The sequence below is a fragment of the Falco punctatus genome, assembly GCF_963210335.1.
Source record: "Falco punctatus genome assembly, chromosome: 15".
Classification (NCBI taxonomy): domain Eukaryota; kingdom Metazoa; phylum Chordata; class Aves; order Falconiformes; family Falconidae; genus Falco; species Falco punctatus.
The window spans coordinates 21,558,507-21,581,667 of NC_137595.1; the positions used below are offsets into that span (position 1 = coordinate 21,558,507).

The window sequence follows — 23,161 nt, forward strand, 5'->3', positions numbered from 1 at the left end:
CGTGTTTTTTTTTTTAACTAACTAGGAAAACAAAGATTTCATTCTTAAGGTTGAGAATAGCCAAAATTAATTTCTTTAAACTGAAATGCGTTTCATTTAAAGTAACACTTGATAGAGTGTGATAGAGATTAAAGCTTTGTAGGACATTTTTCATGATACAGGCAAGGCTTAGAGCTGTAGAAATACCATACGTCTACCAAAAAGCGTCTCTTTCTTTCCCCCTTTTTACCTTACTTTTAAATGGATATGATGATGACTGCCATGGTAAGAATATTCAAACAATAACTTCTAAAAACATACAGTTATATAATGCACAGTCTACTTCTTCCGTTGTATGCTTCAGAAATTCAGAAATTTTCAGATAAGAAAGCATCTGCTTTTTTCTGACCTGTATCGCAAATATAACACCTAGATCACAAATGGACAATGATGTACAGGTTTTCTTTTGTCAGGCTACTGCAAGAGTAATAACCATCAGGGCTGGCTGGTTGTGAAGGCTTATACCCAAGACAAGCCTCTGCACATTATATGCTTGTTTCAGATTCTGTAAACCATGGTGCTGTTTTCTTTCTGTAAACAAGGAATTTACTGGCAGACACACAGAAAAAGATGTGGTAAGAGCTCGTGATATTCATATATAGTCAATAGATAGATGATCTTTACCTCCTGTCCTCAAAAGCAAACCCAAGTTACTTTGTAAAGTAAGTGCGCTACCAGATATTTAGATGAACCTAAATCTTAACATCAAATCTAATCCCTCTTTGTTTTCATTTTTGGCTTTTTGTTTTAATTGCAAGAGAAGCTTTGGCTATTAATTATAGATTAGGCCTTTTATCCTTAAATTATAGCATTGGATTCCTTCTTTCTTTGTCTATAGAAAACTTCTCCCACAAACTTCAAACTGATTTTTAGGCATGGAATTGCAGATAGCTGCCGAATTAAAAATGTAGGTGAGGTAAGGGTGGAGGTAGGGGTATTTAATTTCCTAGAGAGTGATGATTAGACACAATAGAAAAAAATAAAGAACACACAAAGAAAATCCACATGTGCCGCCAGTGGTGGAACTTCCATAGGAGTCTTTGAGTCAAATTCTGCAAAGCAGCAGATTGAGTGGTACAACAGAAGAATTCATGCAAGTGTAAAGCAAGTAGCTTGCATGTTTATACGGAAGGCAGGTTGTAGAAAGGATGGTGGATATAGCGAAAGCATCTAGCAGAGGTGAGAAAGCAGGAAGCAATGTAAATAAAACATCTTTTTCTGCAGTACTTCACTTCTATTTGATGGCATTTCATTTATCCATTTTTCAGAGCAGTATGTTAAAATAGTGACTGTTTAATCCCCTTGGAAGAAATGTGTAGGTGGAAAACATTTTATACCACTACTTAATTCCTTAAGAAGAATGGAGGAAATTTATTGGTTCTTGTTACCCAGATAATATTAATTGCATGATAACACCAGAATCTCCTGCTCTGTAGAAAGAATTGGGATTGTTGAAATTAGATTTGTGTAGTCCTGCTACTTTAGCATGCTGTGTCCCTGGTGAGACAGTTACTGTTCTGTGGTGTCATTAACTGAGCTGAGAAGCAAATGTTAAGAGCATATGGTAGTGAGAGAAATTAATTGGAAGTGCCAGCTTCTTAATTTTTCATGTCATTTTTGCTTCCTCCTAAAATTAGGTGTATGTTTGCAATTTAAGCTGTTGATTGCCAGTAAGATTTTTAAAATAAGTAACAGAAAGCTAAGAGGTCTTTTCTTATGTTGAACTTGCAAATATACCAGCAAAACATTTTTTTTTTTTTAAAAAAGTCTATCTTAAGTGTGTTATGCTAAAAATGGAAATCGGTTTACCATACTGGAGAGCTGATATTGCAAATGTTGCTCAGGAGAAAACTCCTTGGGATAGTCTTGTTCCAGTGAACCCAACCTTTTAGTACATCTCTCAGAATTTGGTTTCCTGGAATAATAAGTCTTTTCTAGTTTACAGGTTAATGATTCTGATTATAATTAATGAAAATACAATTGGTTTTCTGTTTTCTGGCTTGGAAAACAGATACTTGCCCTGAAGTTCAAGCAGATTAAATACAAAATTGTCCAATGAGCACAGAAACACCAGGGAGTTAGAATACAATTTAATTTTGAATTTATGGTTAAAGAATGGGCATAAATGATGGGGACAATAGAAACTTTTTAAATTGTTTATCTTCCTTTATATTGAGTACAGTAAATCAGCTTTGCTTTAGAATTTCTCAGTTGAGGTGTTCATATATGGGCTTTTGCAGGTGGCTTTTTAAAAACTCTTTGGCTTGAAGGCTAGGTTAATTAGTTGAAAGGGTTACTTCTTATTTACCTGTATAAATATACCATTTACAGAAGCTTTGACTTCTTACTTTCATGTTCAGTGGCCTGATCTTCAGCAATATCAGAAAATAATAGAGATAGGTAATAGGACATTGTATCACCACCTGAAACTATTCTTGGGTTTGGTATTGTGGTTTTTGTAAAAGTTGACCTACTTTAAGTATTGCTTATAAAAATCCCCTGATATTTCAACACTATTTTCTGTGGCACTAGTGTAAACTAAGGATAGTTTACTCATGGTTGTGAAACACTGCAACAGCGCACACTGGCAGTGTTCAACCAGGACAGTAGTGCATTTCGTATAAAACCTGTGCCATTTCATGTACCTGAAATCCTCAGTCAAAGTGGTGATGAAATTCAGAAAAAACCCCTGTTACAGAACACTTCTCTCTGTCACTGGAATGAAAAAGAAATTGCCATTCTATGAAACACAAAACTTCTTAACTGAGTGAAAACTGTTTGAAGAAAGTTTAGCAAAAGTTCTGCCACTTTTTCGTAACTTTATTGCTAGAGCACCGGCTTTGCTGCGTTAGAATCCATCTGGGACTTGCTTTTCTGTAAGCAGATGGCTTTGGGGTTAGTAGCCTGCTGGTGTGTGCCCTCAGTCATCTTAATCCAGAATGTGCTGGCTTTGTTTTGTCCACCCCAAAAAAATTAATTAATTGTTTAGCCTTTAGTTGGAATGTTGCATTTCCAGTCTCCCAGGGAAATGTAGTTATAAATATAATAACTGGCTTAATTATTGCAGTGAACTATTACATAGCAGTATATGTGGGGCACGCGCTCTGCCATCTCAAAGCCAACTTTCATATTGGGGTTTTGGGTAACACAGTCTATATCAACATATAAGTGCTAACCTACAGGTGCATAAAAGCATAAACCTGTTGTATTTCCAAAACATTTTCCAAAGTACAAGTATTTTTTTATTATTAAGAACTAATTATTCGGCAGATATTTTTTTGTTAATTATCTTTTAACTAAAGCAGTATGAAACATTCCTCTAGTCAACCTAATCTGTTAGAAAAAAAATTACCCTTCTGTTTTGTGTTCTTACTGCAGACTGGCTGCATGTTTCTTTGTTTTGCAATATGGAATGTGCTCTGGCTCACTCGCCATATTTGTGGTTTTATAAATCAGTTAGTTAATAGTAACAGTCTTGATTTTCGGTTTGGTTTGGGTTTGATTTTTTTTTTTTTTTTTTTTTTTTTTTTCCCCCCAGGATCTTCCTATGTGATCTTAGGTAGGCCACTTGAGATCATATTCAGAGACATACTAAAGTGGTAAATTCCCAGACCCAGCCTTTGTGGGTCTGTGTTTTAGCCTCTGGTGATGTAATTTCTCAGCCTTTAAATGGGAGTAGCAACAATTGTATATACCTCAAAGAGATGTCATTAAGGTAATATGTGCGTGACTGAAATTAACTTGTATCAAATGTTAGAAATTTATAAGCAGACAGGCCTGGACTGAATTGTGCCATAGATTGTGCTCCACACTAACTGTGGCAGAGTGAAATGCCTTAAAAACAAGGAGCAAGCGTTGTGTTTAGAAATGCTGAGACTTCACAAGGTAAGATTGAAAGGAGGGGTGTTGCTCTTGGGGTAGCCAGGTACTACAGCTACAGTTCCTTTTCAGTCACTGTAGCGCAAGTGGAGGCACAATGTTGAAAAGATTTCTTAGATAATAATTATGCTTTTTTTGAAAGGAATTTTTAAAAAAGCTATAGAAGTATCTTATCAGTTCTGTTTATGAGTCTATGGTGCTTTAGAGAACTGAACAGAGTTTGTCCATCAGGAATGGTGTTGGGTGGTTTGCTGTCGGTATGTTTCTTGGCATACTCCCTACTGGAGCTATTAACAGTGTTGTAGGTGTGCAGGGTGGGTGTATATCTGAGGCTCTGTGCCCTAGCAGAGTTAAAACAAGAATAGGCAATGTGCTAATATTGTCAGGAATAGTCTTGCTTTGGCAGGAAAATAGATTAGACTACCTGATAAGTCTTCCTTTAAAAATAAAAAGTCTATTCTTTGAGTCAGTGTTACAGTACGACAAATCCTACTTTAAAAAAAAGCCAACAGTATTTTTATTTTTATTTTTAGATACAGTAAAGATAAAGGTGATCCCAATGAATTTTTTTCTCTAGCCCACACAGGGTACGAAATGGGGAGATATAAAGATATTTTTGCTAGTTGATTTTTTTCAGTTATTGTCATGTATAGGAATGGGGTGTATTCCTTTCTAAATAATTTAGACTCCAGAGGCATTCCTTGCATTGTACTTTTAGAACAGCAGAGTTCATTAGAGCAGCAACATATGTATACATCAGTCTTTAATATTTTGATGTAGTCAGTAAGTAGTACCTTGGGACCAAGGTAGATCCTTATTTTATGATTCCCTCCTATCATGTGTATTATGTGGAAGCTAAAACACTTATGAGGCCTAGGGAGAGATCCCAGTGCTATGGAGAAGGGCAGGAGCAGGGAACATGCCACTTAGCTGGAAGGAGGCTAGAGAGGAGGATCGCTATGACAAAAGCAACACAAGAACGAAAGGGGTCGTTGTGCTTGCTCAGACCTTCAGAGGTTAGAATGAGTAACAGATTTGATAGAAACTGCAAAAGATTGAGTATAGGTCAAACTTCACCTCCAAAGCCAGAATCCTAGGGTCTCTAAATGGACTCTGTGAAATTGGTCTAAGCAAGCTGAGAGGAACCGTGCCTGTTTTGTTGAAACAGTGCATTTTCTAGACACTTAAAATCCATCTTGTTGCACTGAAGTAGTAGTCTTTGCTGAATAAGATGTTAGCAATTTTCCTCTTACAGAACATCTGCTTTCTGACTGAATCACTGAAGAAGCGGCAGGCTTGTTGGAGCCTGCTGTCCTCCCTGCTGCTCACGAACTCCTGCCTTGCCGCAGGGTGTGGGCTGGGTTTCATCTCGGAGGTGTCAGGCTTAGGTTCCCTGGTGTCTGCAGGAGCGTCATCCTTATTGAAAGGACAGCAGCGTAAAAGTAAACTTTACCTTGGCACTTTTGAATGAAATCTTCTCCCTTGTTTTCGAGGATCTAGAAGTGAGGGGGCATAACAGCTTTGAGTTACAGGGAAGAAAAAAGCAGCAAGATTGTAGTGATACTTTTATCTTCCACAAGATTAGAAATTACTCATAAATGGGATTCGTCTTGTATAACCTTTAATCACAGAGAGCAGGGAATGAATTTGGTAAATAATCTGAAAAACCCCCATATAAAAGCCATTTATCAGCAAAATTACCGTGGGGTTTGTTTTTGCTGAGAAAGTAGATTTGTTTAATCACCTGCCAAAGTTTTATGCAAATACAACCTGAAGCACAAGTATCGCTTATTTGTAGATGTTTGCCTTGGAAGCTTGATGCTTTGTTAACTACTGGTGCTGAGCTGATTGATTAGAATTGGTAGGTGACGTCAAGTGATTGTCTGATGTTGAAATGTTTCCTTTTTGCTGGTAAGATAATTCAAGATCAAATGAAGACTTTTTGTGAGGCAAACAGTAGGGATGCCTGTTTCAGATGGAGGTAAGCACCAAAGAATAGGGGTATTTCTAAGAGAGCAGGCATGAATAAATCTGCTCTGGTTTGCTTGTCTGCTGTCTGTGAACTGTGCTTCTTGCTTTTGGGGAGCTCCAAGTCAGTCACGCAAGAGTTAAGAAGTAAATGCAAACAGAAGAGCTAGGTATATACATCCAACCTAAGTGCTTTCCTCAAGGGGAAGATGCTTTCTGGCACTGCAGCAGCAGGAGAAGCAAACAACTCATGCCCTGTACCCACCTGGAACTGTGACAGTAATATTTTAGTCTTTTTGAAGTTTCTATGGCTAGGTAAAAATTCGCCTGTAAAATGGCTTGATTCTGTTTGTGATATGTTATCCTTTTAATTAAATAGCTGACTTACGCTTGACAATTAATTGGAGTGATGTATGATTTTTATTAGAAACCCATGACTAATTTTTTCTTGCCTTTCTTGCTATCTTATTGTTCTTGCCTACCCTCCTCCAAAGTTGCTGCTGTGTGCCAGCCATGTCCTCCAGGCACTGGTGCAGACCAGTGTTCACTCTTGCTTAGGCTTTTACCTGTTCCAGATAAAGCAATTGTTTTCAGATGTTTTCCAAGCCGTCTCTCAGAAATTTTCCATTTCATCATAGTTCTGCAATTTTTTTATTGTAAAAGATTCTGGGATTTTTACATAAACTTTTTAAAATAAACCCCAAAATTCCCCAAGAAAGCCTCACCACCACCACAACAACCTCTCCCCCACTGCATAATACAGCATTAACTTCATCTAGTACTACATTTCCTTCTTCATTAAAATAACTGCCAGATTAAAAAATCCTTCCTGCAGTAGTCTCTGTACCTGTGGAGTAATGTGCTAGCAAACTCAAGTGAATTTTATATTTAATTACAAAAGGCAAGATTAAAAATGGAATGACTGAAGATATCTGTATTACAATCAGTAGAGTGGCAGCTGCAAAGAACTCAAGTTTGTCCCTTACCTTATTCTCCCTAACTGTAAGAAGCTCAAGATTTCCTGTAATGTTACAACAAAATGTGACAATTCTTTACCTTTTTTTCTACTTAGGAAGCTTTAGTCTTTTTATAGGAAATTTGTTTCCATGGGTGAACTTAGGCATGGATGAGTGGGGAGCAAGGCATTGTTCATTAAAACAAACTTTTTTGAAGGGATTGGGCTTAAAAGGAAGGAAATGTGGTTTAGACTTAAGTTTCTTTTGAAATTTCTTCCTCTTCTTTTTCCTCATCCCTCCTCAAAACAAACTAAAAATCCAAACAACCAGAAGTCCCCAAACTGATGTTTCACCATACGTATCATTCAAGTATTCGGTATAACCTGGAAAGCCAGAGAGAAAAACTGTCAGTTTAAAAATCACTGTCGTGGTTATCTTTTCTTTTCCTTCCCTTCCCTCTCTGGATTATTCTCCCTCAAGAACACACAGCTTTTGTCTAAGCTTTTCTAGTTCATATATTTGGCAGGGTTTTATTCAGTCTGTGTCACTGCTGTGTGTAAAGTAATGTAAGCTTCAGTACATCCATGTGCTTAAAGGTTTTGCTGAATGAGGTCCTTGCATTCTCTGATCCCCGGGTTGATCATTCACAGGGTTTCTCTGGAAGGAAGAGCCCTAAGGGCGGGGTAGGTGGGGGTGAAGATTTGTGGGGGAGGACTTAAGGCAGGAATACAATTTAATTTTTAATTGGCTATATCTAGAGTGGACATTTGGCTGAAAATCTTTTTCTCCCTTTCGTTAGAGGTTCTCAGCCAGACAGTGACTACGTGACAAGTTCCCTTGCACTGGGCTGAAAGTGCCTGATGCTGGCTATCATGGCTGATCCCGTAGGAGAGGAACATGTGTCCCAAGTCAGTGAACTCTGCTGTGAGTGTGGTCAGTTCCACCTCTTGTTGGACAATCATCTCTACAACTTCCAGGATGAAGTGGACGATGAACTCATCTGCCATATCTGCCTTCAGCCTCTGCTCCAACCTATGGACACTCCCTGTGGACATACATACTGTTTCAAGTGCCTTGAAAACTTCATGCAGGAGTATAACTTTTGTCCCATGGATCGGAAAAAGCTCTCTTTCCAGCAGTGCCACAAGTCCAGCCTTCTAGTTCGAAACCTGTTGGATAAGCTGATTGTCTTCTGTCCTTTCAAGGCAGAGTGTCAGCAGACAATGCAGCGCTGTGAACTAGAAGCTCATCTGCAGAACAGGTGCATTTCCTTTTACATGCTATTATTGCTGCTTGTATAATGACATCTGTCTGTTGTGCTTCTGACCAGAAAGATCCATTCTGAGAACAGTTCTTAAACTGGGGCAAGATGGGACACCAGAAATGACAGAGGGTGAGGCCAGCAAGGTGGGTGGGTGAAGACAGTTTAATTGTGTGTGTGTTAGGGAAGCCAGCTCACATGTGCCACAGAGGCGAAGGGTGAGGTGCTTGCCTGCTTGCATGCAAGTTGTCCACAGACACAAAAACTATTGAATGTATATAAATTTGTGTGCTGTGATCTGGGGCACCTGACTCTGAAAATTATTACAAACATGCTTATTCTTGTTTCACTTGTGCAGCGAAAACAGACGGGCACAAAGTCAACACTCTGGAAGCAAGGGTTTGTGCAGGGTTGCCAGTTTAATTGGTCCAATTAAGATGTGCAATACCTAAGTCTTTGATCCAAATAATGTAAGTCCCTCCAAGCTGCACATTATGCAGTTGCTGAATCACCTACTTATAATTCCATTATCTTCTCTCATTCTCCTGCTGAGAAGGAGAAGCAATTGAAAAATACTATTTTTTTTCCTTTTTTTCGCCCTTGTGCAGAGGAAGGGAGACTTTTTTTTTTCCCTTGCACTTGTCAGCAGCGATTTGTTTGGTGCCTCCACTGCTGGTTGTGTTGTTGGCAGGCAGAATATTGTAGCTTCAAAAGAAATGCAGGTGACAAAGAGCTCTTGCCATGGCGCTTGAAAAACACTTGTTCCTACCTAGTTAATGATTGCAGGAAAGGGAGCTAAGTACAAGTCCTACTGCAGGCAGAAGTAGACCTTCGTTGGCACTGTGTATTTTGTCAGTGGGCAATGAGAAATGCAACAGACTTGTTTCCCTTCAGCCATGTTGTAGCTTTATATGGCAATGACATGTTTTAAAAATAGGTCAGCCAGCGTGCAGGGAACGGTTCCATTTAGGATACCTTTGCAGTTCCAGCCAGGGATGTATCCATGCAGTTCTTGCGTGTCTTTGGTACTCATGAGCTGAGAGCTTGTTTTAGAGACGGGGGAAGTGATGGAAGATGCTTGTGTGCCCCTTTCCCTCAATCTGTGGAAGTTTATAATCTTGTTTTTCTTCTAGTTCTTTGTACTGCTTGCTTGTTCCCAGGCAGGGCTGAACCCTTAGGCTGCAGGGAGAGGGCTGCACAGCTGTGGGGCTGGTGTGTAGCTGGGGCCATGGCCCATAGCAGGGCTGGGCCTTCCTCTCTGCTCTGTGACAAATCTACTCTGGTATCAGTAAACTTATGTCACTTGCTAATCCCTCTGGCACAGGAGTTAAACACAACAGAGGGAGGCACCCTTGAATGTTTATGTTAGAGGCATTCTGGAAATGGTATCGTTCTCTTATATATTTCATAGTTCTCTGTATCTTTCTTGGAGAAGGTGTGTTCTAAAAATTGAGGTTATTTTACCTCAGCTCTGAGCACAGTTAGACAGAAAAATGGAAAATAAAAAGAAAAAATTTACACTGGGATTTGAGTGTTCCTGTTTTTTAGTTTTAAGTGAGATTAACTGAGAGCAGGAGACTTAAGGAAATAAGCATCTAGAAACTTGTTTTCTTGGAGGACTTCTCTGCCCTCTGCAAAATGAATTTGTTTCTTGACATCTTAAGAGGGACATGTGCATTGGTGGATCAGTCAGCTTCTGTCTTTAAGTTTCAGGGTCATCTTACTGACTAGGAGTAAACCACAGGAAGTAATACTGCGATGAGACTTGTTCAGCCAGAATGTAAATAGTTGAGTTTAATTTGAAAAGTGACTCTGGTAAACACCCAATACTACTTATGTCTCTGCAAGTGATGCTTTTGCATGCATGACCCTTCTCACCTGCTACCTTTTTTATAAGTGCTCTGGGTAAAAGAGCTTGGTTTTCCTCACTCGTTTTTGCTGAGATAGGCTGGCTGTGGTGTAGCTGCATACAGAGCGCATTTTGTTGAATACAGGAATACTTCCTGAACCTTCCTGTGAGGAGCAGTCACTAGGATTATAACCTCCATATTGCTCCCGACTTGGTAGAGCCCTCACCTGTGTGGAGTGCTGTCTGAGGATCACGTCTCATTTAGCAACAACAACAACAAAAAAGCTCAAGCCTGGCTTGCTGCTCTTGCTGTTACTTGTTTGTTAAAAACAAAGCCTAATTCAAGGCTGAGTTTGAAACCTGAGCCGCTTGCTTTGCATAAAGATAAGTTCATAGTCATCCCTAAAAGGTCAGAGCTAAGTATTTGCTTATATTTCAAGAGGTATTGTTTTCTTCATTGAGTGTTTGCCAAGTAAATATTTAGCAAGGGAGACTCCCATTCCTATTACATTCTCCTTTTTAAAATAATTTGCTTAATAATTTTGAAAGTAATAAAGTAACAAGCCCATTCTTAAGTTGATACTAGTAGAAACTGAAGGTCAAATGAGAATAAATTTTAGCATCTGTGATACAAGCTTTGCAGCTGGTAACATCTTGAATATGCTTCTTCACATACTTTTGTCAGTCAGAGCTTGCATGTGCTGAGTTAACTGCGCAGGCAGAGACAAGCCACTTACAGTGACTGACAATCTCTCTCTAGGTGTCCTGGTTTCAAGAAATACAAATCTGAACTACAGCAGAAAAAGAATTCCATTTCCAAAGGAAAGGAAGATCTCTCTACCAAGGTGGAGACAAACACGCCCAAGGATCCAGAGGTACCAAGTGGAGGATCGTCACTTGTGGCAGAAAGCTCTGCAGCTGCTGTGGTATCACTAGGGACTGCAGAGCCTGGACTGGTTAATCCAGCTTTTGAGGAGACTGAAGAAGGTGAGTGTTTGATACAGAAATGTAATTATGTAATTACTTTTTATAATATAAAAATGAGGTAATTATCTTGGACAGTTCCATTTTTAAAGTGTCCCCAACATTCTTAGATATCCTCAACCCTATTCAGCCATTAGCAGCCATCAGAGCAATCTCTTTCCTCAGCTTGTCCTTGAGCAGAAGTGAGATGCGTTAATGTGCATCAAGTGTGGCAGGGTCTGCTCACAAATGCAAAATTGTCTGTACAGACAATTCAGAGAATCTGTTAGACTGCAGTGAATATCTGCAGTATTCTTTGCAGAAACAAAAGCAGTCCCTGTCAATGTGAACATGGAGCACGTAAAGCACTTGCAGAAGCCAAATAATTAGTAATTAGGAAATGTTCCAGCTTCTTCTTAATCTTGTTAAGAAGTTAAAGTTAAATATGCAGTCAGTTTCCTGGAGTGGTCAGTACCTCCCTAATGATGTGCTGCAAGTGTGTTTTTATAGCATAACTTAGTTTTTGGATTAATAGTCAGTTATGAAAGCCTTGCAGATAAAAGTAGCCATCTCCACTTCAGCAGAGGACTGCTTGTCTCAACCCCTGTTAGAAGGCAGTGGCATGGAAATCTCTGTGCCTTGTTTCAAAGTGAGTCTCAGTTTCCAGTGTGCAGGTGCTGGCACTGGCAACTGCTGCTCCTGTGCCAGAGTTAATACACGGGTCAGTTTACTTCTCTGCTGACTTTTTCCTGAAGTACAGTTGGGACTGGTTTTGCATCTCTTGTGTGACAATTGCCTTTCACCCTAACATGCAGTGTGCTTGGCTTCATTAGTGTTGGCCTGCCTAAATGTTGCAGTGCTGGTAGATTTAATATGACTTGCTAAGAACTTTCATCTTCAAAGTGTCTGAGAAGCGTTGCTTAGTCTTCAGGATGCTGTGAAATAGGTAAACATTACTCCTGTTTACAGGGGGGATGGGAAAAAAGGAGGAAAGGAAATTAGAGGAGAGAAGTTGCAGTGAGCTGCCTGTGGTAAAGTCACCCCAGTGGCAGACCAGTAATTACAGCTCAGTAGTCCCCTTCTCTAATGAGCATTGTGGAAATTGGCATTTGTTATGTGTGTGCTTCTAGTAGGCCAGCTGTCACAGTAGAAAAAGAAATCTCTAAAAGGTAAGTGAAACATACCGAGTGCCCTTTAATAAAACTCAAGACATAATAATGCAAGAGTTTAAATCTGCTATAAGCTAGGAGAAGATGGGAAACATTCTGAAGAAACTATAAAGAAACAGAGACTTTAAAAGCTTTAAATCTGACCTATTCTTTCCTCTCCTGATAGCTGCTTTCCCTCCAGATGCTACTTTGAACACAACCTGCCAGCATTACAAATCTTGTGGTGCTATGTAAAGGAAAATTATATTAATATGTTGTTTTTCCTCTTCAATTTCCACAATCAGACCTCCCCCAGAGAACTAGTCTTGTGGCTGAAACAACCACAATTGAAATTCACCGAGAAGACCCGGAGGAAGAGCTGGGGATGAGGATAGTTGGAGGTAAAGACACCCCACTAGGAAACATTGTTGTTCAGGAAGTCTTGCGGGATTCTGTTGTTGCTGCAGATGGAAGAATAGCGCCTGGGGACCATATTCTCGAGGTACGTAAAACCCCACTGGTAGTCCCATTGCTTCTCTTGACTTGAGATGAGGGCGGGGGGGGGGGGGGAGAGTTGCCTAGAAAAACTGAAATCTCTACAGCTGGGGGTTTTAAAGCACTGATCAGACATTGTGTGTCTGCTGGGTCTGAGAAGCAGACTTTTGAGGTTCCTTCCAGTCATACTCATCGTTACTTTGCATATTTGGTAGCTTTTTGAAATTTAGACCATTTTGGGCAAAGTAAAAAGATTTCAATCTGATAAATTTCACCCAGTAGCACCATTTCTCTCCAAAGGACTCTGCTCTAGTTAGGAAGTCTTATAATTGCTTGCTCTACTGTGTTGCTTAAGCTGCATGTTCTCAATGGGCAGGTCCAAAGTTTAAGACCTTACGACTTGAAGTAAGCATCAGATATGTAATGTGAGTAAGAAAGAGTACCAACCTCATGCTGTGCTGACCCGCGGCCAGATGTAGTTTCCAGGTTAAGCATACTGGATAGCAGTGGGATACTCAAGGCGACAAGCTTGTATGCAGCAGTAAAGCCTACATGCAGCGAGAACTGTTAGCACCTCCCGGCTATAGCTTCCCAATCATTTGACAAGCCATAGAGACCTAATTATCCGTTGGACTGTGGACTTCAGTAAGGACTGGCAGCCCCACGTGCACAAGCAGCTGATACAATCTCCACGTTGGTCTCTTAGACCAATAGAGTAACTTCTGTTTTATCCAGTTGAATTGTACATATCTCAGTCTTGGCTGTGCTGTAAATAAGACAGGCCCCACACTTACTAGCCCTATTAACATCCAAAAAAAGACTGCTCAGAGTCTTAAGTGACAGCAGACAAAGTGAAAAGTAGTTTCTCGGTTATCCTGGTAAAAGCATGATTAGACTGATGATTCCAGGAGCTTGTAGACTGTGGACCACTCTTCAACTTAAAAGTGAGGATGGGTAGTCTCAGTCTGAGTCTTCTCCTCCAAGTGTGTATTGAATGCTGGAGGTTAAGGGAAAGCAGTTCTGCATTGCCACGGGATGGATGTAATGATTTAATATTTTGCAGTTTCAGATTTGTTAGTTATGTGAGTTGTCCTACGTTTTCCCTGTCCTCACCTATTCACCGTCAATTATGATCTGATTTAATCTGCTTTCTTCTGCATTCCTTAGGAAACTCTGCTCTCTTACATGCATCAGAAGCAGCTGCTTCAGTCACAGCATTGCACAGGGAGTTGTACATCCTGTATCCAAGTTTGTGATGATCCGCGTTGTGGACAGTGCCTAAATTATGTAGGTTCTGATTAGTGACTCTGTTTTGTTTGTCTCTCTAGGTGAATGGCGTCAACATCAGCAGTGTGACTCACTGTCAAGCTGTCTCCTTCCTGCGCCACCCAGGTCCTGTTCTTCACCTCATGGTCCTGCAGGAGAAGGGTTTTTCCAATAAGACTGTGCAGCAGGATTCTACTTCTGCTGCAAATAGGGAAGTGATCCACGTTACCTTGATAAAGAGAGACCGATCTGAACCTTTGGGAATCAAACTGATCAGGAAGACAGATGAGGCAGGGATTTTTATTCTAGATCTGTTAGAGGGAGGTTTGGCTGCCAAAAATGGAAAGCTGAGTCGGAATGACAGAGTCCTGTCAATAAATGGCCAGGATTTGAGGCAAGGAACACCTGAGGCTGCTGCGCAGATAATCCAGGTAATTTATGATGTGTTGAGGTTGTATGGCTAATGACTCCACAGCTGTCTGTGTTGATGGCAGGGCTCCTGTTCTGACCCAAGGACTAACAGAATGCACTAGAGCAAACTGCATTCCCTGAAATACCTCTTTGGGGAAGTGACTTCCCTGCAGATGTGTGGGAAGCACTGCTTCCAAATGAAGACAAACATGAAGAGTTGGAACCCACTGTGGGTCTTTCCTGACAAATATAAAGCGAGTCGGTTGCTTATGGCACTTTAGATCAGTTAAGGCACTTGGATCTCCTTTGTGGTGTGGTGTGTGGAGATTTTCTTGAAGAGTGAATATTTGTATTAGATGCACGTAACAGAGACAAGGAGAGATTAGAACAGCCTCTCACGCTTCAGACAGTCAAACTGGTGGTGTTTGTTGGGAGATGTGGTAGGCTGGCAGCACAGAACAGAACCCTTTTGACTGATTTGAAGCCCTCTCCCCATTTTACCTGTGTTTGGGAAAGGAGTCTAGAAAAAAACAACATGAGGCACCTCAGGCTAAAAATATTTAAAACATTAAATGGGTAGATGAGAGGTGGTCTTTTCCTGCGCAATAGGAATGCACTCCTGTTGCAGCATGCCAAATGTTTTGGTGAAAGGAGCAGGCAAGGAATTTTGGTTAAGGATTACTACATGTGCAGCAGATATCATGTAGATCAGTTTCAATTCTTTATCTCTCTAGGCAATGACCTTCAGTTTGTTTTTATCTAAAGATCATGACACAATAAATCTCATCACATACTGTTTATATCCTGGAAAGGATCTGAGGTCAGCAGTGGGGGAGAGCCAGTTCTTTTCCTGGTAATCAGCAGAGGAGTAGAGTAGCATGGGAGAAAAGAGCGAAATTTCCAGTAGCAAGATCCTTTTTTATGTTATAGATGTGATTCCATTCTATGGCCTCTTAGAATCTTGTTTGCATTCCACAAATGCAAATACAACTCCCATAGGAGGAACTCTTTCTTGATCCCACTGCAACCAGTAACCAAAGTCTCAGAACTGGCTTCATTAGATTTGGTATTGAATTCCTTTTGAAGCGACATTTGTGTAAAACTCTGAGAGCCTTCCAAACATTATCTCATCTGAGGACTAATTAAAATTGTTGCTTAAATGTAATTTTAATTTTGCTTGCAAACCATTTGCAGAAAAAGAGTCCTTCTACCTGTTAAATACCACTTACAGATATATATATATATATATATGCACAGCCACATGTACTGTATGTAGTCTGGTACTCCTGGCTGAAGTAAAGAGCAAATCCCCATCTTAGGACGTGATACTTACAATGTATTTTCTGAAGACATGGATGGGTGCTGACTTGTCTGGAAAAAAATTGCGCTATCTGAAGTGACTTTGGAGGCAAGAGGCTTTCTGTTTCAGAAAACAAAACTCTCCTGTACTAGGAGAGAAAAGAGAAAAAAGAAAAGAAACTGACTGCAAAACAGTTGATGCAGTCCCTCGTCTGAGGACAGGGAATTCACTGCTGCCAGGGTGCTGTGGCACCAGGGAAATAGGATCCCATGTTGAGAAGTGAGAGTGGCAACTATACTTCTCTCATCTACTGCAGGAAATGTCCCAAGTAAGCACATACGCCTTACCCCAGTGGAGTCCTTCACAATAAGGTTTTGTCCAATTATCTGGAAGAACAAACCAAATTAGAAGAGCAGTAACAATAGTGACTACTTTCCCTGTAGTTCTGCCAAGGCCAAACATACAGCTGGTTAAGTGTTTAATTGGCAGCAGTCTTAGACAAAAGGTCATGCCTTCAGGTATTCTGGGAAAAAAATGGGTGGGAGATGTTGAACAATAGACGTGGTACATAAGCTAGGAGGGGAAGAGCTTTAACAAGTTTCTTTATGATAAAAGAAAAAGCATCCAGTGCTTGGTATCATGGTCATCCATTGTGTGGACCAGTCAGTGTTCTAGTTCTGTTCATTTGTATCACAACACAATATGCTATTTTAGTTTTTTCTACTGAAGTGGAGGAATTAATCATCCCTTTCCACTTGTTTGGCATTTGTGGAGGAGAGAGGCATGAGTGAAGCCTGCCTCTGCTCCTGTTCCTTCTGACATTTGCTAATTCCTTTTTTCTTTTTACCATGGGATTCTGTGGCTCTTCACAAAAAAACATTCCATTGCATTGCGTAGCCCTGTTTCAGACCCTTTGCGGACAGCGATGCCAACCCTTCTGTCTCCCTAAGAAAATGGCAGGGGCCTTCTGTAATTTCTAATTTATTTTTCTATCTGTTTTATTTACACTCTTCTTGTTTCTCCTGGAAGACCACTGAATCAAGAGTGAACTTTGTGATCTTGAGGCAGCCAGGTGTACAGCTGTCAGACCCAGTAGAAGATGGCAGCACATCAAATAATAGCAGCAGCAGCAGTAGCAATGGAGGAAGCCCAGTGCACCACCGAAGACGACTAGAACAGAATCACTATAGACGAAAATCTAACTACCAGAAGGTAAGTTTTGTAATTAATGGCAAAAGTACTCATTATTCTTGGTCTAGCAGATCTATTCTGTTTGTTCTGTGATGGTAATTTATCATGTAAGATGGATCAGTAGCCCCATTTCTTCTTGGGCTATTGAAAAGCAGCAGGTTTGTGGCTTTTGTCACTGGAGAATGGAACATTACTGGGAAACACAGTTTTTAGGGGAAAAACATGTCAAAATGTCTCTAATGTTTATGCAGAACCAGTGTTTAATCCTTTCTTGTCTGGTAAGTGCAATGGGAAATTTACCATCCATGAGACTCTTGGGACTTGCCTCTTGACATCCTTCAAGCACAACAGGTTCAGGGTATTGCACAAGGACACCAAGTTATGCTTCTGGTTTGGAGCTAGAGGGCTTTATGGGACAGAAGTAGAAACTACACAAATTACACAGTAATGCTCCTGTGACTTCAGTGTTCATCTGCCATCGTTTGCATATTTTAAGAAACAGTATGAACAAGAGGAGAATCACCAGCTTGTTGTACCAAGAGAGACTTGCTCTGTGTTTAGAACTTCTGTTTGAGTGAGAAAACTTGCTACAACTGTTTAGACCTCTGTGTTTAAATGTCTCTGGAGTTTAGTAAGTAGCTGTCAGAAATGGCTGGAGTGTGGTTCCTTGATTTAAATGCTTGAATATCATTGATGTATTGTTTCTACAGCACGCACTATAACATGTGCTTTCACTGCAACCTAAACATTTAGTAGTAGTCAGAGAGATGTTTATTGCTTGATATGAATGGCTTTGGAATGCGTTTGTAGCTTGTTCTTCAGTGCAAAATTGTTCTCCTCAGAGTAAGCATCTTTCTACAGCAAAAGAATGTGGGATCATTAGCCGAGCAGTGCCGTGGTTGTGGTTGTTGGAAATACAGGGTAGTATTTCTACCCAGAGCAAGTACGTGAGAAGCTGACTTTGCCATCTGGCAACACTGCTGAAATGTTCTGGATTAAAGATACAATATGTTCTGTTATTTTCGTCCAGATCTGGACTTCTCATTTAATTGCATTAATGAAGATGCATTTTATACTGTGATTCCTTTGTAGGATTTACCTCAGGGATATATAAGTCATGAAAAGACAGTTGCAATAAAAAAAGAACCAAAGGAATCCTTAGGAATAACGATTGGAGGTGGAAGGGATAACAAAAACAAACTCCCTATATATGTAACAAGTGTGCAGCCCATTGGATGCCTCTTCAGGGATGGGAGAATCAAGCGAGGTAAGGAGGATCTCAGACCCTTTATCCCTGAAGAACTGGGTTGGGTTTTTTGGTGTTTTTTTGGGGGGGCAGTGTGTGTGTTGGTGATTCGGTGAAAGTTGGACTTGGGCACTAAAGTGAGACTGGAAGCTTGGTTCCATATGAGACCTTGAGGCAGAAATGGGCTTCATAGCGAAAGGTCTGTAATAATCCTGTCTTTAATCAACAGGAGATGTACTTTTGAGCATAAATGGCATTGATTTGACTCATTTGAACTACTATGAAGCTGTCTCAGCACTGAAATCTAATGCAGCTTCCCACTCAGTTGTACTGAAAGCCTTGGAAGTCCTCTCACTGAACTCATCAGAGCCAACTCTGGACATCAAGGAGCAAGGATTCAGTTGGTCTCCCCTCTGGATCACATGGCTTGGATTGCCTAGGTATGTTAGGTGACTGTACAGAGGTTTGTTCAATCACAGAGTTGACTTTCACTAAAATACTAGAAATTAATTGCTTTGTTGGTTGACTTAGAAGCATTACTGGTATTTTCATTTAGCACTAAGGCAGCAGAAAGCCTTATTTGTCAACAAGATCACAGTATAATGAATGCATAAGAAATTTCTACTGCTTTTTATGGTGTGACCCATCATCCCCCCGCTTCTGTTGGACAGTAACTGTATATATCAGAAGTTCCTGAAAGCCTTTTTTTCCTAAGAGAACTAACACAAAAAATCAGAAGTATAGGTTCTAGCATTTGAGGCACTAACTTGACATATAATCAACACAGATATAGTCCCTGCTAAAATATCATTAATGAAATCACTCTGTGGCTCTTTCTGGGTGGCATTACAGAAACCAACAGATACCTGTGCTGTTTTGTTTCTAATCTGATCACCTCAGCTGTGGGCAGGCATTCTTTCAGTCTAAGGCTTTTTGGTTGTCATAATTGTATTATCTTTAGCGTGAAGCAGAAATGATTCTGAATAGTTGAGTTTTCTCACTGTGGAGGTTTGGACCATAGACTTAGCACAGATTTTAGAAGCAACATGGTAAGTTCCAGGTAACGGAGTTTTCTTTCTCCTTCCTGGAGAGGTGAACCTCTGGTTTGCTCATTTCTGCAGTTTCATCAAAATACATTCAGCTGTGAAAGGTCGAGCCTGTTGTCGTTCCAGCTGACTGGAGGAGGATCATGTAGGAAATGCATGTGGAACAGTAAAGCCAAACCCTTCTGTGGGAAGCCCAGATTATTTACAGCCTTGTTTCTTGAGGCAGCTAAAAGAAGAAATACTAGCAAAGCCTCTGTTACGTTACCCTTGTGTTACTTAGCAGCCTGTAAATGCTAAACAAAACAGCCCAAGGAAGGTAGCTTTTGTGTCTTGGGTGACTAACTTGGCTTGTATTCAGCACCATCCTGCTGGTTTCCTCTGCTCTCCCAGGGAAGCAGCCTGTTTGTTCTGTGCAGGCCTAGTATGAACTAGCCCTGAGCTGCCCCTGGATAGCCCAAACCTGAGTGCAAACCCTTCAGTCTTTCTTGCTCCAGCCTGAATTCCGGCATTTGAATTTGTCTGCCATTCTTCTGTGGGTGTGAGGGTGGTTAGGAGGCACAAAGCAAGGTTATTTCATTTCAGGATCTGACAAAATCTCCCTTCTTGTTTCCAGTAATAAAAATGGCTGTAATTGTTGTGCTTCCTCACTCGTTTTCCCATCCGCTCACAGTAAGACCTGGTAGCAGCTAGCTGGTTGTCCGTAGGATGAACAATTTCCCTAAAGCCACTAAGAATCTGCCTTGCGGCTAGGCAAGGTATTTCTATTTGACATTGTGGCTGGCACAATCAAGTTATTCTTAATTATTGCTTGAGAATCTGAGAATCTGTAAATTGAAATGGCAGCCTTGTTTGTCACCTGTTTAGGTTGCCTCTGCGCTAGCATTTTTGTTTGGCTTGGGAATGTGCACTTGAAGCGAGGATCCCAGTTGTCCTCCTCTCCTGTATTTTGGCTGACATGGCTGAGGGGCTTTTGGCCCCCGCAAACTGCGTTCTGTTTGGATGGGACTCAACCAGAAGTGCTGCAGAGGAATGTCTGTTGTGCTCTGGCACGAACAGACCCTGTGTGTACCACGCTAGCAACATGTTACAGAAAATCCCCTGAAATGTACCAAAACTAGACCTTGTCTCCTCAGCACCAGATTGGTTTCTTTTGGGCTGTCCTGCTAAAGTAGATGTACTCTCAGTATGCTAAAACATTTTGCAGTACGGTGTGGAAGTTTAAAGATTATTGCTGATAGCTTGTGCGATTTTGGTTTGTTCAGCTTTTTTTCCCAGTTACTACTCTATCCAACAGAAACGTCCTTTCCTCCTTAGAGGAAACCCAAATATTTCTTTCTAGTTTGAAGCCCAGCTTTAATTTCAACTCCAAGCTTTCAGCATAAAGCTCAAGGCTAGGGAAATGTATTCAGTCGTTGCAACACTTGAGCCCACAGTGTTTAATTCTGGCCGTGATTCTTGTATCTGTGGTTTTCTGTTTATGTCAAATACTGTCTGTCATCACTGCTCCCTTGGTGATGTGCTCTTTCTGAAATGTGGAGCCCCTGTAGCCCACCCTGCAGAACATGGGTTATATGCCAGGCTACTGTTGCAGAAGCATTTTAGGAGAGGTGACAGCCCTGGTCCTGTGTCTTTCTTGGGGCCCTGGGTAACAGAGGGAATAACATGAGCACCTTGGTCACATTCTTCCTAAGAGAAAACCACTCTGTGCTCCTAAGGCTACCTGCACACTGCAGTGTGTAAGCTTGGAGCATCTTCCACTTGTGACCACGGCCAGTGCTGCACACTCCCAGTGAAGATACAAACACTTCCCTAAGGGGGATGGTGGTGTAATATTTTTCCATCTAACCTCGGGCAACTAGTACTGGCTGTACTGAACCAGGTGGCTGCTATATTTCTTGCATTTTTTGGTTTGTAATACAACTGCGGGTAGCTCTACTGTCCTTGTAAACTTACTCTGTCTCTGTTCTTTGCTGTGTTATTAATTGGTGGCAAGTGAGTGTTCCAAGTTAATTGTATGCTACTACTCATTGCTACTGAATGTTTATCATCATCACTGTCTATGTCATAGGAGACAGAACAGGAACTTTACTTGATTTCTTTATAGCATTATGTTAAACCAAGACCAGCTACTGATAGTATGAAATACCATCTCAGTGCTGGTTTGGAGGGGGTGTGTCCCCTAATTCATTGCATGCTGAATCCTAAAGATACTAGAAATACCAAAATTACAGATTACTTTATCTTTTCTCTGGTAAAGCTATGACTCTTGAAAACAGTAACCATGCACTATGTGGCTTAGAGATAATTCTCAGAGGGTGGCAAAGCAGTTTTCCTCCTGCCCTTTTCCTTTGGTGTATCTGAACTCAAGTCTCCATGACGTCTGAGCTCTCTCTGCAGCAACTGTTAGGTGTTCCCTGCCATGGCCCCGCTGGAGCGGCACGCTCCACAAACTCTGAAAGGGATGCAGAACTGCAAACTCAGCAGGGTGTTTGTCAGAATAAAACTTGCACCTTTACTTTCTGTAAAGTCTAAAATTCTTTTTTCACAGTCATTTTCCATTACAGTAAATTACTGTTTCTCTTCCTAAAAACCCTTTTTCATATGGAAAACTGATTTCTAGCCTTTTTAAACTCTTGGAGAATGTCTAATGCTTTTGTTTATGTTCTATGCTGACACAGTGCTGCTTACCACTCTTGCTTTCTGTGCTGTTTATTTACGCTAGTTGTCACATACCTTTCTCATGGTGTGTTTTTTTACACTTGTGTGGTATCAGTAGAAAAAAACCATGGAGGCATCAGTAAGCTGGAGCTGGGTCTGCCCACATTTACGTATGAAGAACTTGTACAAAAGTAAAGTAAATTACAGTTTGAAAGTAGATAATTGGATCTTTCTCCTAGTAAGAAGTTAACTGAGGCTTTTGAAATCTGAAACTCATCTGCAAACTGCTCCAGTAAAGCCCTTACGGCAAAAACGTTTATTAGGAAAAGTTTAGCTGCTGGAATACCTCAGTGGGGTGATGATCGGCGGCAGTTTCACACAGTGTAGCTCTGGCAGTGCCTCTGTGCCAGAATGTAACCTGACTGTGAGCCAGAGTACACGAGATGCTTGCCTGCACTCCTGACACACCTTTTCAGACGCCTCGCAAAGGCTTTGCATGTCTTTGTGCTACAAACTCAAGGAGCAAGTGCTCTTAGCACTTACAGGCCCCGTTCTCCACGGCAGCCCTCGCGCTGCAGCATACCCCAGGATGACTTGGAAGACATACCTCAGTGACCAGCATTCAAAACCAGTGGTCTGTGAACTCGCTCTGAGGAATCCAGTATCTTGCCTGTGCATAGCAATCCTGGGTGTAGGTCCTGCAGGAAAAACCTTCCATATTCTGATTTGGTAGTCAGTAGAAGAAGGGCTGCCATACCTCATGTGTTTGCTTTCCATCAGTGATACGCAGCTGCTGAATGCCTTCATTGTATCAAGCATGTAGTATACAGATGGAATAAAAATAGCTCGATTCTCATTAATTGCATGGGTGTAGCTGCTGTTGATGATTAATTTGGTTTTGTCACTGGTACTGTGCATGTTCATTAGTAGAATTCATGAAGTTACTCACGAATCTTTCGGGTCACAAACTCCTTTAGAGAACAGTAATTTTCTGTTAACTCTTAAACTAGCACTGACAATACCAAGAGAAGATTTCTAAAGAACTGGTACCTTCACCTTTGAGAATTATCCCTGTAATGTGCCCTGCGAAGAGGTTGCCTCAGATCCTTAAAAAGAAGATATAAGGCTGTTACACAGCTGTGCTTTTCACCAGAGAAAACATAAATTTCTGGTCAGGCAGTTTTCCTTGAAACGTACTCATAAGCTTCCTCTGGTTTTGACTGTGCCTGTCTCCACAGCTATCTTCACTGCTGTCAAGATATTGTCCTTAGTAAAGGTAACCTGGAAAGCTGGGGCTTCAGCATTGTTGGAGGCTTTGAGGAAAGCAAAGGAAACCAGCCATTCTTCATAAAAACCATCGTGCCTGGGACTCCAGCCTTCCGAGACAGGAAACTGAAGTACGTGTGAGCTACCCTGCCGGTCTCTGGTGTTTGTATCAGAAATGCTATCAGTACAAGGGACTGACAGTCTCTTACCCTTTTAACT

The 23,161-nt window shown here is 40.9% G+C and overlaps 1 protein-coding gene across 2 annotated transcripts in view; it reads left to right on the forward strand.

Annotated features, from left to right (window-relative positions):
* Positions 1-23,161, forward strand: part of LOC308054023 (ligand of Numb protein X 2-like) — a 56,516-nt gene that overhangs the window by 26,643 nt on the left and 6,712 nt on the right. For both annotated transcript variants that reach the window (XM_080366146.1, XM_080366147.1), the window contains exons 2-9: positions 7,642-8,103; positions 10,713-10,939; positions 12,369-12,565; positions 13,887-14,255; positions 16,565-16,747; positions 17,819-17,993; positions 18,202-18,412; positions 22,915-23,073. In XM_080366146.1, the coding sequence (XP_080222272.1) occupies positions 7,703-8,103; positions 10,713-10,939; positions 12,369-12,565; positions 13,887-14,255; positions 16,565-16,747; positions 17,819-17,993; positions 18,202-18,412; positions 22,915-23,073 (1,922 nt within the window). In that variant the 5' untranslated portion in view covers positions 7,642-7,702. The remainder of the gene's footprint in view (positions 1-7,641; positions 8,104-10,712; positions 10,940-12,368; positions 12,566-13,886; positions 14,256-16,564; positions 16,748-17,818; positions 17,994-18,201; positions 18,413-22,914; positions 23,074-23,161) is intronic.